General features: G+C 41.0%; 1 protein-coding gene across 1 annotated transcript in view; it reads right to left on the reverse strand.

Annotated features, from left to right (window-relative positions):
* Positions 1-13,043, reverse strand: part of csmd3b (CUB and Sushi multiple domains 3b) — a 1,392,611-nt gene that overhangs the window by 137,919 nt on the left and 1,241,649 nt on the right. Inside the window, 1 exon segment of the mRNA XM_052022622.1 lies at positions 6,922-7,110. Coding sequence (XP_051878582.1) covers positions 6,922-7,110 — 189 coding nt within the window.

Consider the following 13,043-nt stretch of genomic DNA (forward strand, 5'->3'; position numbering starts at 1 on the left):
GTTCTTCCAGGTGAATCTGTTATTCACTTGTGCTTCTAACCGTATTGCATTCGGTGCTCATAATGTATTCTCTTCTACACTGGAGAAACCAAATGCTGATTGTTTATCCTCTTTTCAGAGCACCTGTGTCCAGTCTGCAGGGGTGACCCTGAGCTTCCTGTTGCCTGACACTTTGATTCTCTGTCCCACTCCTGTTCTGACTGATCTGTCTGTGGCCTTCTGCACTGTTACAATCAGGCCCAATGCAAGGGTAATGAATGAACAGCACTCCACCTTCTGTCTGGGCATGATGAAGTCTTCTGGATTCAATATCAAATTCTACAATTTGCTTTCTCCATCTGTACCAGAACTGGCCATTTCCACTGTAAATCATCCATCTGTAATATTGGCTCCATTTTTCTCTCCATTAGCCTAGTCTGACCTGTTGGGCATGTCTGACGCTGCTGCATTTTGTGACTTTTTGCACTTCTTTGTCTGTTTGATCACTTGCTAACTGTTGCCATTAACCCGTCGACCACCACCTATCCCTATGGCAGCCAGGACCTTGCCTTATCACTGATATTCCCTTTGTCCTATCTGTCCCTCTCCCAACCTTCTCTGCAACTCAGAACTATCTTGTTTTCTCTCTTTCCCAGGGCTGATGAGAGGTCTTTGACCTGAAATGTTAACTCTGTTTCTTTTGCTACAGATATTACCTGACATGCCGATTGTTTCCAGTAGTTTTTGTTTTATTCCAGGTTTCAAGCATCTGAATTTTTTTTTGATATTCAAGGCAAAAGTTATAACAATATGGAAACCAGAATGTATGAAAGAAATTCAAAAGAAAATGCATAAAAGTCATGGCACCAGGGAACGTAAGTCTGGGCAGCCTACACACATGGTAAATCAATACCAATTTAGATTGGTTGGGTTTGGTGACTGGTCATAACTTCAATATATATTGCATTGGTATTGGTTTATGATTGCCACTTGTACCGAGGTACAGTGAAAAACTTGTCTTGCATACCGTTCGTACAGATCAATTCATTACACAGTGCATTGAGGTAGTACAGGGTAAAACAATAACAGAATACAGAGTAAAGTGTCACAGCTACAGGGAAGTGCATTGCAGGTAGACAATAAGATGCAACATTGTAACAAGGTAAATTGTGAGGTCAAGAGTCCATCTCATTGTATAAGGGAATCGTTCAATAGTCTTATCACGGCGGGACAGAAGCTGTCCTTGAGCCTGGTGGTACGTGCCCTCTGGCTCCTGTATATTCTACCTGATGGAAGAGGAGAGAAGAGAGAATGACCTGGGTGGGTGGGGTCTTTGATTATGTTGGTTGCTTCCCCAAGGCAGCGAGAGGTATAGACACAGTCCATGGAGGGAAGGCTGGTTTCCGTGACGTGCTGGGCTATGTCCACAACTCTCTGCAGTTGAAGTTGTTAAGAACTCAAGTTGATTTTTTTGATCTTTTTGAAATATTTAGCATTAAAGTTGTTTCAATATAAAATATGGTTGGCTGTTATAAATTAATCTACCTGCGGCTCTCAGAATATTCTTTGCATCCTCAAAATATGCATTATAAATCTGTGGAATTATCTGAATGCCATTCACCTAACATCAGCAAGGCATCCTGTCAGTGAGCAATTCTGTTAATTCACTGATGAATGATACTTATAACACACACCTGGATCAATCAATGCTTTGAAATTTAGTACCAAATATTTAGTGCTTCAGCACAGGAGTGGCACACCTTCATTCAGCAGGCCATCATTGCTGCAGAAATATCTATTTTTAGTTTAAAATATAATACTTATAAACTAATCTGAAAAACTGACTTCACTGTAAAATGTGAATGGCAAACATTCCAGCTTCAATATTTATGGCCCAGACTTTAAGATCACCAGCAGGCTGCCTGCACTAATTGGTGGCCTAGGAAGAAAGATCCCACTTTATGCGGATCTCTTGCTGAAAGTGCTGGTACCAACCCCAGTGACGGAGCCCTGTGTGGTTACGGGATCTAATGCTTGTGAATCCCATCATGCAGGGAATTCACAGCTGACTATATCCAGAAAAATGCCGAAATAAGATCATCGTCCGGAGATGTCTGGCAAGTGGCAGGCTTTTAAAAGTGAGAGAGGAAGTGTTCAGGGCCGCTATTAGAGTGAAGGGCAAGACTGGTGGGATTAAGGAACCCTGGTTAATGAAGGATAGAGAGACTTTACTCAGAAAAAGGCTTATGTCAAGTATAAACAGCTGAGGTCAAGAAGAGTGTAAGGGATATAGGAATTCATTCAAGAAGGAAATTAGGTGGGTGAAAAGGAGACATGAAATAAGATAAAGAAGACTCCTAAACAATTCTGTGAGCATATCAAGAAAAAAAGGGTAACTAGGGAGAGAATAGGCCCTCCTATGGATCAGTGTGATCATCTATGTGTGGAGCCATGGGAGGTGGGCGAGGTCTAAAATGAATACTTCTCATCTGCATTTACCAGGGAGAAGAAGATGGAAGCTGGTGAGTTCAGGGAAGAGAACAGTGATGTCTTGAAACATACCATCATTACAAAAGAGGAGGTGTTGGAGGTGGTTTAGTCCCCAGAGCCTGACCAAGTGTATCCTTGGACATTGCGGGAAGCTGGGGGAGAATCTGCTGGGGCTCTGGAAGAGATACTTGTTTCATCATTAGCCACAGGTGAGGTATTGGAAGACTGGAGTGTGGCTGATGTTGTCCCTTTATGTAAAAAGGCTGCAAGGACAAACCAGAGAACTACAGCCTAGCGAGCTTAACATCAGTGGTGGGAAAGTTACTGGAGGAGATTATGAGAAACAGATCTATCTGTATTTGAAAAGGCAAGGACTGATTAGAGACACAAGAGATTCTGCAGATGTGGGAATCTGGAGCAACGCACACAAAATGCTGGAGGAACTCAGCAGGTCAGACAGCGTCTGTGGAGGGAAATAAACAGTCGATGCTTCAGGTCGAGACCCTTCATCAGGACTGGAAAGGAGGGCAGAAGCCGGAATAAGAAGGTCAGGGGAGGGGGAGGAGTACAGGCAAGCAGGTGATAGGTGAGTTCATGTGATAGGCGAGCCCAGGTGAGAGGGGGAAGGTAAGTGGGTGGGGGAGGGGGGGGGAGAAGTAAGAAGCTGAGAGGTGATAGGTAAAAGAAACAAACAGTGGCAGAAGAAGGAATCTGATAGGAGAGGGAAGTGGACCATGGAATAAAGGGAAGGAGGTGGGGAAGAGATGGGCAGGTCATGAGGGTGGGGGAAGGGGAGAGAGCAGGGGGAAGGGGCCACTGGAATGACGGAAGACAAAGGAGAAAAGAAAAAAAAACAGAAGGGGGGGAGAAGAGGGTAGGGGTTGCCGGAAGTTAGAGAAATCAATGTTGAGGTCGTCAGGTAGGAGACTACCAAGGTGAAATATGAGGTGTTGTTCCTCCAACCTGCGTCTGGCCTCAACGTGGCAGTAGAGGAGGCCGTGGATAGACATGTCGGTATGGGAAGTGGGACGTAGAATTGAAGTGGGTGGCCATCGGGAGATCCTTGCTTTTGTGGCTGACGGAACGAAGGTGCTCGACGAAGCGGTCACCCAATCTGCATCGGGTCTCACCGATGTAGAGGAGGCTACATCAGGAGCACTGGATGCAATAAACGAGACCCTCGGATTCGCAGGTGAAGCGCTGCCTCGCCTGGAAGGACTGTCCAGGGTCCTGAATGGTGGTGAGGGAGGAGGTGTAGGGGCAGGTGTAGCACTTGGTGCGGTTTCAGGGATAAGTGCTAGGGGGGTCATCTGCAGGGAGGGATGAGTGGGCAAGGGAGTCACAGAGAGAGCGGTCCCAACAGAAAGCAGAAAGAGGGGGGAGGGGAAGATGTGCCCAGTGGAGGGATCCCGTTCGAGGTGGTGGAAATTGTGGAGAATGATGTGTTAGATGCAGAGGCTCATGGGGTGGTCGGTGAGGACAAGGGGATCCCTGTCCCTGTTATGTCAGGGGGGATGGGGTGAGGGCAGACGTGCGGGAAATGGAGGAGATGTGGGTGAGAGCAGCATTGGAAGGAAGCCCCATTTACTGAAGAAGGAGGACATTTGGATGTTGAGAGATAGCCAGCATGATTCTGTACATGAGAAATCATATCTCACAAATTTGATTGAGTTTTTTGAAGAGGTGACCAAGAGGAGTGACGAGGGCAGGGTGGTAGATCTTGTCCATGTAAACTTTAGAAAGACCTTTGACAAGGTCCTGCATGGTAGGCAGTTCTGAAAGGTTAGATCACATGGGGTCCAGGTTGAGCTAGCCAATCAGATACAAAATTAGTTTGGTGGTAAGAGGCATAGGATGGTAGTGGAGGGTTGTTTTTCAGATCTGAGGCCTAAAACCAGTGGTGTGCCACAGGGATCAGTGCTTGCTCCTCTGTTGTTTGCCATATATATCAATGAGCTATGAGCTGCATGAGAAAGTAAGTGGCATGATTGGTAAGTTTGCTGATGACATCAAAATTGGTGGTATACTGGACAGTGAAGAAGATTATAAAAGTCTAAAGTTACAATCGGATCTAGATAGACTGGGAAATAGGCCAAGGAATGGCAGAGGGAATTTAACTCAGACAAGTATGAAGTGATGCACTTTGGGAAGTTAAACCAGATCAGGACATACACTGTGAATGGCAGGTCCCTGGGAGGTGCCGTTGAACAAAGAGACCTCAGGGCACTGAAAGTGGCAACACAGATAAAGAAGGCGTTTGGCATGCTTGCCCTTGTCGATCAGGTCAATGAATTCAGGAGTTGGGACGCCACGTTACAACTGTACAAGACATTGGTGAGACTGCACTTGGAGTATTGTGTGCAGTTCCGGTTGCCACACTACAGGAATGTTGTGATTAAGCTTCAGAGGATGCAGAAAAGATTATTAAGGTTGCTGCCAAGAATGAAAGGGCTTGAGTTATAAAGAGAAACTGAAGACTGGGACTGTTTTCCCAGGAGCGAAGGAGGCTGAGGGGTAACCTCATCGAGGTTTATAAAATCATAAGGCGTATAGATAGGATAGATGGTCACAGTCATTTTCCCAGGGTAGAAGAGTCAATAACCTTAGGCTTAAGATGAGAGGGGAAAGATTTAAAGGGAATCTAAGGGGCAAGTTTTTTTCAAACAGAGGTTGGTGGGTGTATGGAACGAGCTGCCAGAGGCAGGTACAATTACAACATTTAAAAACATTGGAACAGGTATAATGGATCCAGGTGGCTGTGGACGTGGACCTGCCTTTTCCCCATAAGCCTTGTTCTCCTACTATACAAAAATCTATCTAACTGTGTCTTAAATATATTCAATGAGGTAGCCTCTACTCTTCCTTGGGCAGAGAATTCCACAGATTCACTACTCTCTGGGAAAAGCAGTTTCTCCTCATCTCTGTCCTATGCCTATTTCCTGAATCTTGAGGCTATGTCCCCTAGTTCTTGTCTCACCTATGTGTCAGTGGAAACAACCTTCCTGCCTCTACCTTGTCTATTCCTTTAATAATTTTATATGTTCTATAGGATCCCCTCTCATTCTTCTGAATTCCAGTGAGTATAAGTCCCAGGTGACTCAATCTCTCCCCATCACATGGCGCCAGAAGTGTGGTGACACTTGCGGGCTGCCCCCAGAACACTCTACGCAAAAGATGCATTTCACTGTGTGTTTTGATGTACATGTGACTAATAAAGATACTTTATCTTATCTTGCGTGGATAGGAAGGGTTGAGAGGGATATGGACCAAATGCAGGCAAATGGGATTAGCTTGGATAGCCATCTTGTTCGGCATGGACCTGTTGGACCAAAGGGCCTATTTTTGTGTTGCTCAGCTCTATCACTCTATGATAGCCTCACATCCTAATTGAGATGCCTCTCAAAGTTGTCAAATCTGTGACTATTTCAGCCATTCAGAAATGAGCAAAGACCTTCCAAACTATTATAAATTAATCAAACTATTGGAGAGGAATAAATCAATTCAAAACATTTAAATAAACCCAATATAAATAAATCTGAAAATACAACATGTAATCTTAATCCCTTGCAGCAGCTCTCCTCCACTGACCAAGTGTATTCCCCAGTGTTGATAAATTGCCACTTTGTACTTGAGTCGAGCTTTGCAGCAGTCAGGAAATTACCAGGAAGGAGCTGCCGTCACATTTGGGACATCGGTGTTCATGGACTCATGCTGGCACTTATTCAAGGGAATGCTGGCAGCTTCATATTGATCTGTCAGCAATTCCTGACAAGATCCAGCCTATTATGAATATTGTCTGAGCATACACCTCAATATAAAACTGACAGATTTTTACTGGTAGTTAATGCTATCGAATAAGGTCCATCATTTTCATTGTTCTTACTCTGTAGATAGCATCTTAGATGTTGCTTAGAATGAAACAAAATTAAGTTCTGCAAAGGACTATCAGCAGTTATTTTGAAAATATATAAAACACACTTCCTTCATTTTTCTCCAATATGTCATGAAAGTACCAATTCAATCAGAACTAGTCACTCTAAAAGGATTCTGTTTACCAGCATAAGGCCAGGCATCTTTAAGGTAGAAATTGGACAAAAAAAAAATCAGCACACAACCTCAATGCTAGCAAATAGTTGGAAACCAGCTATCACTTCAAGATTCCTTTTTTAGGTATGCTTGAAACCATGATTTTTGTTTTAACTAGTTTTCTTTTTATTGCCATTTATGGTTAATAAGTCAGTTGTTAATTCTCGCCTAAACAAAACAGCAGGAGAAATAGAGACTGTTCCAACAGTAAACATCTCAGATACTGTGCTCGATGTAGATTTGGTTCAAAAATCAAACAGTGGTGGATCTCAATAATAGATAAAAGAAGTAATCATAAAATCACAAACATATACACATTAAGCACCTGTGGCAAAAGCACATAGCAAACATCTGTGTATTACATACCTTCACATCTGGGTATTGGGTGATTCCAGTTACGACTTATACCATGAAGACAAGTGAGTGCTGGCTCACCAATTAAAGTGTAACCAAGGAGACACTCAAATGAGATGGTTCGTCCTACTGATAAGTCATATCCGACAACAAAACCATTTCGAAATGGACGGGGGTCGGGACAACTTTGAAGCTGGTACGCTGCAAAAATTAATGTCTCTAATTAGATGCTCAGACCCAGTAGTTAACAAAAAGGCTTTAACAGCTGAGAAAGTTTTAAGTACAATAAAGAGATAATATAATGAAACTTATTAAACCTCTCGGCATATTTATTATTTCTGCCCTGCAATTATTTTTGACTTAATGCCATTCTCATTGCTGAAGTCTGATACCTTTTGCTTTTCCTCATAGTGTGTTGAGGAATACACCATTAATCATAATTTTCTTGTCAGTTCATGTGATGCAAATTCTTACTTACCAAAATCTCACAGAATTAGAACAATTATTGCACTGTAAGTGTTTTGTTTTCTTCAAAGGAATTTAATCCAGAAACAGCAGAATGTTCAAGTGTGAATCAAAGGAAAATGGGCTTTATGTTACCTGGTGAGACTCCACTTGTGCTAATTTACTGTGGTCATTCTTTAAATGAGAAAATATAAAATACTAACAATAAAGTGATTACTACATGAATAGATATTTGGTAAAATTTCTTTATATTTTGGGATTCAATTGCACACAAGTTTTGTCAGAGTAAACACTTTTCTAATTTCTTTGTATACAATATCAGATGATTTTTATTTAAATGGCAATATTTATCTTATTGTGTGGTTAAAAGTTAAAATCAAGTGTAAGTTTCATTTATTTTGCATTTAGTACGAAGATTTAATTTGAAAGATTTTGTTTTTTTTATTTTAATTAATTATAATTTGGAGAAGTTGCAGCATTAATGACAATGATCAGAGATAATTTAAAGATGCTTTGGTACAAAAATAGTTCTTTACTTCTGGAACTGCGATAGCATCACATGTGGGAAATAACTTGCAGAGGTCAAAAACTAGAGAAATGGTAGATGTCCCTGGTGTTTTCTTCCATTGTCTTCAAAGAATAGGAAGAGTGTAAGGATTTATTTTCAGAACTTTGCATCTGATATTAAATTAGTGGTTATGCCCATGAGAGCACTTGGGCTTTAGAAGGAGCAGGTTTGATAGGACACTCTGGTGTCATGTTAATGATGGAGAAACAAGAAGAAATTCAGAGCTATGCTGGAGAAAACGTTCCTCTAAATCAGCTCTACTAACAGCTGAAGGCAGGGAATAAGGGTAAAAATTTCAAAGATAAATGTAAGTGGTAGCTTGGGATATGATACTTAAAAATTTGGGGAAATCTAGCTAAATATTTCCCAATAAGAAAATCTGGTGTGAAGCATGGCTCCACATATTACCAAGTTTAGAGATGTATTGCTGCAGTCACTTACAGATGGAAAATTGAGATTTGATAGTGATCTGTGGCTATTCCTGTAAATACTGCAACTATGACCCTGACCTATATGCATCATGGTCATTTTTGTTCCAATATAGCAAAAGATGTTCCACTCAATGGTGTGTTAAATCTCAATGTAAAGAAAGAGCTGACATGAATGTGCTGTTAAAAATCAATATCAATGTTTTTTTGGTCTCCTGATGGATTTCTTCAATTTAGGCTTACAGTGGCTTGGAGCGATATCATATTTGATACAAAATCCAAGTAATGGTTCAGGGCACTAAGAAGGTAAATTATCAACTCCACTCTTAAATAACCACTTTGCAGCTGTCTGCTTTTGAAATTGTTTGGATCAATGCAAAACACGTACAAAGTGGATGGGGCTGATGAGCACAATTTTCAGCTTTTATTTCAGATGTTCTGAATTTTCAAGATTTTGTAGAACTCTACAACATGACCTTATATGTTAACGATAGTCACAAAGTACTTCTCATTTCACATAAAACAGCAGGAAAGATAGATTTAACATGGATGTGTTCCTGCTGCAAAGTCTGGTTTGATGTGCGTGCAAATTGTAAAATCTGGCTTAGCGGTCAGGGCACCTTTTTTCCCCAATCGTCAAAAATTAATCTCCAGAAGATGGAGTGAGCTATGAATCAACCATGCTGACCTTGCTAACTGAGACAGATTTTTGACATCTGCTTTCATTGAATAAAGCTTCATACTGGCAGGATGGCCTTACAAAATTTCCTTTGAAAATTACTTCAAAGCTTTGGAAGTAACTTTAGTCCAAAATAGAGCACCAAAAATTTAAAAAAATGGTAAAATTTCTTCAAAACTCCCAAATGAATAAGTCATTTTTGGAAAATATCTGGATTCTGTTGCAGAAAGAAGTCCTTTCTAAAACAAAAATCACCTTGAATATTTCACCCAAACTGAAATGTAACAATTCAAGTTTGAAAATATCTATAAAGTCAAGTAAATTAGAACTCATCCTTTCTGCATGAAGCAGTTGAATCATATCAATTCCTTCAATAATTCAATAAACAGAGAGTTTGTATTTGCTGCTAGTTGTGAATCAAACTAAATCCAAATCACTTGCAGTTTCTAACTTGGATGGCTCCATCCAAAGCTTCTGTCCATTCACTGACATTCTTGGCTTCATTATCAGCTCAGATCTCAAGTGTAACTCCAAAACTTCATTTATGGTGAGAAACTGAGATCATTTTATGCCCTTATTTTGACACTACATAATGCTCCAGTTTGGTATCTGCAGTGTAGCTGGACATTTCACAGGAAATTTGTGCCAGACACCATGCTGGTGATGGTGTTAGTGCACAGATAGTTAACGTCCACCAGAAACTTGCATATGCATGGAGCTCTCATGAAGAGTCTACATGCAATGTTGCTTTGACACCAATGCAGTCATTTTGAAATTCATTGGCAGTGTCAACACTTTCTTGCAACCTCGCATGACTGAGTGTATATTAAGGAGCAAGAAGAACCTACCATCCACGATTACATTCACAACTTACAGCTCAGTTATTGGTTGAATACTTCTGCCTGTTGTTCCAATTCTAAAGATAATTAGTGCTGTCTATAGTTGTTTTAGATTACAGAAGTCCACAGCAAGCAGCACAGCAACTGTGGAAGGACTTTTTGCTGACAGAGCCCTCTGCTTAAACCAGATACCTAAGTACTCAGGAGTCTTTCTGGAAGGGGAAGTGACTGAGAGAATGAACATAGAGGATGCAGAACAAGCTGCTGGTGAAGGAGGAGGGAGATGAGCAGGATTAGGAGAAGGAGAAGGGAGAGAGGAGAGTTAATCTGACCAGTGTATCAAGCAAGGGGTTCTCTTTCGTGACCTTCAGTGAGAAAATTATGTGAGCTAATTGTACTTCAATAAAGACATCTCACAAAAATCTGCCTGACAGCAAGGCAAGCAATGTGTTACATACATGAAGATAAAAAAGTAATACTCTCTTGCTAGAAAACAGTACACAGAAAATTGACTTTGCCGAGATTATCAATATTCCTTAGGTGCAGACTGACATTGACTTCCAGCACGTGGCACTATGGGCTCTGCTACTCAACTGTGCCCAGTTATACAACCAAACAGGATTTCACTCTCTCAAACATCCAGCTGGTATGGGGCAGATGACAGCAAATCATTCTGGTCAAAGCTCAGCTTCCTGGTTCGTCATGAAGCTTTCATTGTGCAGTAGCCCAAAGTATCTGCCATGATAAACTAAAGGTGGCTGCTATCTAAAACTATCACCTTTGTAGCATAACCGATGTACACAGCCCATGCACACTTGCAGCATGCAAACAGTTAAGTCTTGCTGCCAGAGGAATTGTGATACAGCACACCAGTGATGTGCTGAAACAAAGCTGCCTTTATCTGTTCTGCAGGAGCCTCAGTATTTGGCAGAGGAGGTGCTGTGACCTGCTACACATTGCACATCACCACCACCATCAGGGAGTCAGCCCTTTCCAGCAGCTAAAGAACAAGCAGCTATGAAGAGGAAGAAGAAGGAGAGAAGTCAATACACATAACCCTATTTTGCCGAGGCTATCTCTGAAGAACTCATCCATAAGCAATAAAAATAGCCACAGCTATTTCCCACTTGCCAAAAGTCTCACACTAAACCTTCCTTTGACACAGTCCACTTAGAACACAAATGCAAACGTAAAGAACAGCACAAAATAAAGAAGCCAAGCCAAATTTAGAAATTGCTAATTTGATGCTTCATGCAAACATCAACTAGTTAGCCACTTGATTAGGCAAGAGTGGAAGCAGATAACAATCTTCACACTGAAATGTACAAAACTCTTATGGGGTTTGACAGGGTAAATGCAGGGATGACATTTCCACCTGCTGGAGTGAATGGAAACAAGTGTCGCCATCTCAAGTTAAGAAAATGGCTATTCAGTACAGAGATAGGAGATTTTATTTCTCTCACAAAGAATAGTGACAATTTGGAATACTCTACCTAAAATGCCTGTGGAGGCTCATTTGCATTTATGAGAGAGGTCGCTGGATTTTTAGGTAGTAAGTGAATCAAAGGGGAGTCATCGCAGGAAAGTGGTGATGAAGTAAATGATCAGACATGATCTTATTGAACAGCAGTGACAGCCACAAGGAGATGAATGGTCTTCTTCTGCTTCTATTTTTTTGCTGGCATAGGGGCCAGGATGAAAATAGGAGAATGGGCCAGGAGCTGGGAGTCCTGTGTAAAGGTTTGTATTGTTTATTAGACATTAGGAGTACCTAAACAACCTGGTACTTATGCAATCAGTAAAAACATATTTTGAGGAGCATCACAGAATGGTTACAGCACCCGCCTGTCAAATCAGTAATCATGGAACCAGCGTAATGTAGCTACTGTCACTCTCCTGTTCTCTCCTCAGAGCTTGCAAATACTTCCCTCTCATATATTTATCCAGTCCCCTTTGAACACTGCAAATGAATCTGTTTCCTCTGGTGGGGCATTCCAAACTATACCCCCCAACTGCATTGATAAAATGTTTGCTCATGTTAGTTTTGGTTGTTGAATTATGACCCAGATTGTTGTTTTTATTGTGTTTTTCCTTGTGGTTTTAACTTTCTTTATGGTCTTATATGTTTATATAATCAACTGTTTGTCTATGAACTTTTAGTAGCTTGTAGTACATTTCCTTCTATACTTCTGCAGTTTCTTTGCCTGCAAAGCTGAAGTGTGAATCAGTCACAGGTTTCTTATCTGGGACCGTCTGATGGGTTTTGCAGTGTAAAAGGGGATCATGCGGTCATGTTCCTTTGTTGCAGTTACAGTTGGAGTTCAGTTACTCCTCATTACTGTTACCGTTATGTTACTGGCTGAATCCAGTCTGGCCTGTAGTATGATGAACATCTAATAAAATGGCTGTAACCACAAGATTTGCCTCATTCTTGACTTCTGAAGAACCTTCTGGACAACCTCATCGCCAGATCTAACATGGTTCTATACCCAATCACTTTTACTCTTATAGTTCTTCATCCCCCAGCCAATGGGAACATCCACTCTTCATCTACTCTGCCAACGACCTTTATGATTTTAAATACCTCTATCCAGATCTCCTCTCAACTTCCTCTGTTTCAAGGATAACTCCCAGTTACAAAGATTAGACATTTTCAGTTTATCTATGTAACTTAAATCTTTTGACCTTGGAATCATGTTTGTAAATCATTTTCACAGCATCTCCAAAACCTTTAGATCTTTCCTAAACAGGCAATATTAAAGACGTTGACAAACAGCGATAAGTACACAGCACTGCATGATTATAAACTCTGGAAATATCAATGTTGTTTCAGAGTATGAGCCATATAACAACTCGGAAGCTAGCTTTTCATGCTTCAGCTGCAACAAAGACTTGTGTATCAGTCACTGAGCTTCCAACAAATCTCAATTTCCATAGAGATCTCTGCCTGGTGCTCTTACAACACAGTCAACCTTACATTAATCATTATCAGTTTCAACTGGGACAAGTTCCTTTTGCCTAATACATCTGTCACCATCAACAACAATCTGAATGCAATCTTTCTCCATAAATATATCAAGTATATCAAGCGTAGAGCAGTTAAAGGCCATTGTGATAAGAATTGTAGCTTTAAGGTTATAAGAAAGAAAAGTTTC

Source organism: Pristis pectinata, chromosome 9 (assembly GCF_009764475.1).
Source record: "Pristis pectinata isolate sPriPec2 chromosome 9, sPriPec2.1.pri, whole genome shotgun sequence".
Lineage (NCBI taxonomy): Eukaryota > Metazoa > Chordata > Chondrichthyes > Rhinopristiformes > Pristidae > Pristis > Pristis pectinata.